Below are 5,195 nucleotides of genomic sequence, written 5' to 3'. Positions count from 1 at the left end.
GGGAGGGAAAGTTGAATACATGTCCCATCAATCAAAGAAACATGAAGCGTTACACTCTGCAAAAAAAAAAGTTATAAAGCATACATTCCTCCCTCAATAACTAGCATAGCATACTTTTTCAAGTCGAAAGATGTGATCTCTTTCTAGACGTTCTTCTGCTTGTTTCAAGCCTAGCCTCTGCTCAGGTGTCAATGCAGACTCATCTATCACAGTAGCATTTTCTAAATAGTCCATCTCAGAAGAATTTTCTTTATTAGATTCTTCACTCTTCATTTTACCTGCAAAAGAAGCAATCATTATTATATCAGTTATCATCACGATGGCAGTAGTAGTACACTCCTTTAATCCCAGCACTCAGGAGGAAGAGGCAGGAGGATCTCTGTGAGTTTGAGATCAGCCTAGTCTACAGAGTGAGTTCCAAGACAGCCAAAGCTACACAGAGAAATACTGTCTCAAAAAACATAACAACAAAACCAGTTATTATCACTAAAAATTATAAACTTAAAAAATAAACACTTAAGTAGGGTGGGAATTCTTTCACTTGGTTGTGCAAGTTATTAGATCAAGGTAATAAATATGATATTTATGGCCGGGCGGTGGTGGCGCACGCCTTTAATCCCAGCACTCGGGAGGCAGAGGCAGGCGGATCTCTGTGAGTTCGAGACCAGCCTGGTCTACAGAGCTAGTTCCGGGACAGGCTCCAAAGCCACAGAGAAACCCTGTCTCGAAAAAAAAAAAAATAAATAAATATGATATTTATACATCATATATATATATATATATATATATATATGAAATGTGAACTCAGGAGATAGCTTATTAAGTAAGGATAACTGCCACTAAGCCTGATGTCCTGAGTTCAATCCCCAGGACTCCTATGGTGGAAGAAAATACACTCCCACCAATTGTCTTCTGATCTCCCTACATGCCAGGTGCACACACACACACACATACAATAAATGAATAAATGTAACATTTTTTAAAAAGCAGTGCTAATGGATTTAAGAGATACACCTGCCTCTGTCTCTCAGTTGCTGGGATTAAAGGCATATGCCACAATTCCTAGCTACATACCATTTTTTAAGTCAGAAATAGGGCAGAGCATGGTGGCATACAAATTTAATGCCAGAACTCAAGAGGCAGAAACAAGTGGATCTCTACAAGTTCAAGGTCAGCCAAGTCTACATAGCAAATTTCAAGAGAGCCAAGGCTACATAGTGAGACCCTAAGTCAAAAATAGAGCATACACTGCTCTTCCACAGGACCAGGTTTTGATTCCCAAAACCCACACTGGGCAACTCACAATCAGCTAAAATGCCAGCTAAAAAAAGATCAAAGGTCTTTGACTTCCTTGAGCACCCAAACTCATATGCACACAGACATATATAAAACTAAGACATATATAAAGTAGGGGTGGAAAAATGGTGCAGTGGTTAAGAGCACTTAACAACTCTTGCAGAAGACCCTGGTTTGGTTACCAGCACCTACACCAGTTAACTCAATTTCCAAGGGATTTGATACCTTCTCACCTACACAGGTACCTGCAGATACATGGTGCACAAATACTCAAGCAGGCACTCATACATACACTAAATAAATAAATCTTTGAAAAATAAAGTACCCTTTTTAGAAGTATGAAATTATTTCATTTTCTAGAATCAACACAAGGCAAAGTGCCCCAAACTATGTTCCAAAGATCACAAGAATTTGATAAATGTTGAATATCCTTATAAACAACAAGTACAGAAAACCTTGTGTATGAATGTTTATATGATTAGTGGGTGGCAGTCAATAGGAGAGGGTAATGAATAGTGAATACCAATTTATATTGTTTCTTGAAGATATGATTGAAAATAAGGTGGCACAGTCTTAATCCTAGAACTTGACAGGCAGAGACAGGCAGACAGGCAGATCTCTGAGAGTTCGAGGCCAGTCTGGTGTACAGAGTATGTTTCAGGAAAGCCAGAGATACAAAGAGAGATCCTGTCTCAAAAAAATAAAAAATAAGGAAGAAAGGAAGGAAAAGAAAAGTAAAAAAGAGAACTCTCAACAAAGGAATCTAAAATGGCTGAAAGACACTTAAGGAAATGTTTAACATCCTTAGTCATCAGAGAATTAGGAAACAACCTTCCTCAAGACCTAGCAATACCACTTTTGGGTATATATCCAAAGGATGCTCAATCGTGCCACAAGGACATGTGCCCAACTATGTTCATAGCAGCTTTGTTTGTCATAGCCAGAACCTGGAAACAACCTAAATGCCCCTCGATCGAAGAACGGATAAGGAAAATGTGGTACATTTACACAATGGAGTATTACACAGTAGAAAAAAATAACAGCTTAAATTTTGCAGAAAAATGGAGCTAGAAACCCAGTGAGTGAGGTAACCCAGACACAGAAAGACAATTATCACATGTACTCACTCATAGATGGCTTTGAAATATAAAGCAAAGAAAGCCAGCCTACAAACCACAATCTCAGAGAACTTAAGACAACAATGCGGATACTAAGAGAAACTCACATATATATAATCTGCATGGGAAGTAGAAAGTAGAAAAAGATAAGATCTCCTGAGTAAATTGGGAGCATGGGGACCTTGGGGGAGTATTAAAAAGGGGAGGGGAGAGACAGGGAGAGGAGCAGAGAAAAATGTAGAGCTCAATAAATATCAATAAAAAAATTTTAAAAAATGTACATAGGTTGGGAGAGAGAAGAAAAAGAATATAGATAGTAATAAAATAGTTAATGCTTTAAAAAAGGGGGTAAAGTCTTTAAAGAGAAAGAGTACAAATAGTCACAGATTAAAAGTAAAGAAAAATAAGCCACGTAAAAATGAAAAATACACAGAGAGTCTGGATATTATATATTATTGTGTTTTCTTTTACTTTTTTGACTGTGAAGGGGCTAAGTAGAGAGAGACATTTTATTGCATGGGCTGCTAAGCTAAACCAGCATGTATATTATAAAGATATCTTTACTTCAGAATTTAGGCCTAAGGATATGGTGCTTTGGAAAAGAAGTTCTTCTTTTGTTTTCACAGAAGATGAGAACCTGTGGATTGCTTCTACACCATTATGGTTTCATGGACCAAAGCCTCCTGAAAGGTTGCAGTGAACACCCTCAAAAAATTGCTTTGCTCAACTGCTGACTGAAATAACCCTGGCACAACGGATACACCATAAAAGATCTGATTAACAGTGCCCCCATACAACACAAAGCAGTTGGGAGAGAAAAAACTGTGCTCATATTCCCAAATATTGTCTATAAATGTTTATTTACATTTAAAGCAGATATGATATAGATATGAATAATTTGCATTGGTATGGATCTTGCTATATTGATATGAATTTAAGGTCAATTTTGTTATATGTATATTTATTTCTGAAATTGATTAAGGTATTGTGATTGTGTAGCTCATTTAAAAATGTAATGTATCATTAAGAAATATAGGTTAATAAAGAGTCATCTTTAATAGTCAAGCTTGTAGTCATGTTAGTTAAGATTTTATAGATAAATAGAGATATATTTCAGTTAAATATTCTTCAAATCTTTCAGAGACCTTCAGAATATGGCATTTAAATGTTTTAAAAAATTTAGGACTTTTCGCAGGGCGGCAGTGGCACATGCCTTTAATCCCAGCACTCAGGAGGCAGAGCCTAGGCGGATCTCTTTGAGTTCGAGGCCAGCCTGGTCTACAAGAGCTACTTCCAGGACAGGCTCCAAAGCTACAGAGAAACCTTGTCTCAGGAAAAAAAAAAATTAGGACTTTTCATGACAGTGAAACATATCTGCTCCTGGCAGCACCAAGCTATTCCAAGAGGAAGATGGGCATCAAAGAGGCTCCTTAGCCATTGGGGCAAGAAACTGCTCTTGCCTGGACTGCTTTACTGGACATGTAGTACCCACAGAGAGATGACTGCTGAGCTTGCCTAAAGTGAGACGGTCCTTTCGGGTTCCTGCTTCATGAAAGTTTGCAAGACATTCTACAGGACACAAAAAAAAGTAACTAAAAACTGCCAATATAGGCAAAACTGTCTTTAAAATTTCCTGCTTCATGGAAAAGTCTGCTGGATACTATGGGCCTAAAGGCTGAAGATGGATGCCAACAGTATAGAAGAACTTTGGGTAACTGTCCAGGCAGCAAGATGTCTCTGTCAATTCTAGAGTTTTGGAAGTTGCTTACAATGTACTTCCTGTTTACTTAGGTAATATTATATCCTTCTGAGGTCTTTGATAGAGTTGAAGAATAGATAGTAATAATATAGTTTTCCTTAGTTACAATAAGATAAAGTAGATATAAATATTGTAACTGTAATTCTTGCTTGATAACTGTTTTGTTATATATAATAATTTTACTATGTTAGAGATAAAGCCTTCCTTTTTGTTAAAACAGAAAAGGGGGGGGAGTAGTTCAAGTAGTAGTTCAAGTAAACAGTATATATCTCAATCAATCTCTGTTTCCAATTTCACTCCTAACAAAAAATCTGGTGCACTGAAGCCAAAAAGATTTTTAAAAAGAAATAAACTATCTTTGATTTCTTTAATGTCTTCTAAAATCACACATAATGGTCTTTGTCAATTGAAAAGCCCCTTCATTTTATGCCCTCTAAAAGGTGAAATTTTTATCATGTGCTTAAATTTCTGCTCTAATCAATACTGAATCTCATTCATAATCAGCCCATACTTAATAATGTAGTTACCCAATCTAAAGGCCATATAACAAAATTTAATCATGTACATTCTCAAGTTTTTGCCACTGAAAATCAGTTTTGTAACACATCAAATACAGTGTGTGTGTGTGTGTGTGTGTGTGTGTGTGTGTGTGTGTGTGTGTGTGTGTTTTAATAAATAAAGCTTGCCTGAAGATCAGAATGCAGAGCTAAGTCACTAGAGGTCAGGGAGTGTGGTGCACCTTATAATCCAAAGACTCAAGGCCACTCTAAGCTACACAAAATTGAATCTGTCTAAAAAGAGAGAGAACTCACAAAGTGTTCCCAGTACTCGGGAGTCACACACCTTTAATCCCAGCACTAGGGAGGTGAAGATAGGAGTGATATGGCTGGGAAGAGGGAGGTATAAGAGGCAGGAAGAGCCGGGCGGTGGTGGCGCACACCTTTAATCCCAGCACTCGGGAGGCAGAGGCAGGCGGATCTCTGGGAGTTCGAGACCAGCCTGGTCTACAGAGCTAGTTCCAG

The 5,195-nt window shown here is 37.7% G+C and overlaps 1 protein-coding gene across 5 annotated transcripts in view; it reads right to left on the bottom strand.

The window, feature by feature from the left end:
* Window positions 1–5,195, bottom strand: part of Tut4 (terminal uridylyl transferase 4) — a 99,470-nt gene that overhangs the window by 80,703 nt on the left and 13,572 nt on the right. For all 5 annotated transcript variants that reach the window (XM_013348546.2, XM_013348547.2, XM_026781896.1 and 2 more), the window contains exon 3: window positions 115–278. In XM_013348546.2, coding sequence (XP_013204000.1) covers window positions 115–278 — 164 coding nt within the window. The remainder of the gene's footprint in view (window positions 1–114; window positions 279–5,195) is intronic.

Source organism: Microtus ochrogaster, chromosome 10, assembly GCF_000317375.1.
Source record: "Microtus ochrogaster isolate Prairie Vole_2 chromosome 10, MicOch1.0, whole genome shotgun sequence".
Lineage (NCBI taxonomy): Eukaryota > Metazoa > Chordata > Mammalia > Rodentia > Cricetidae > Microtus > Microtus ochrogaster.
Note: the sequence above shows the minus strand (reverse complement) of the source record. Positions and strands in the feature narration are given on the sequence as shown.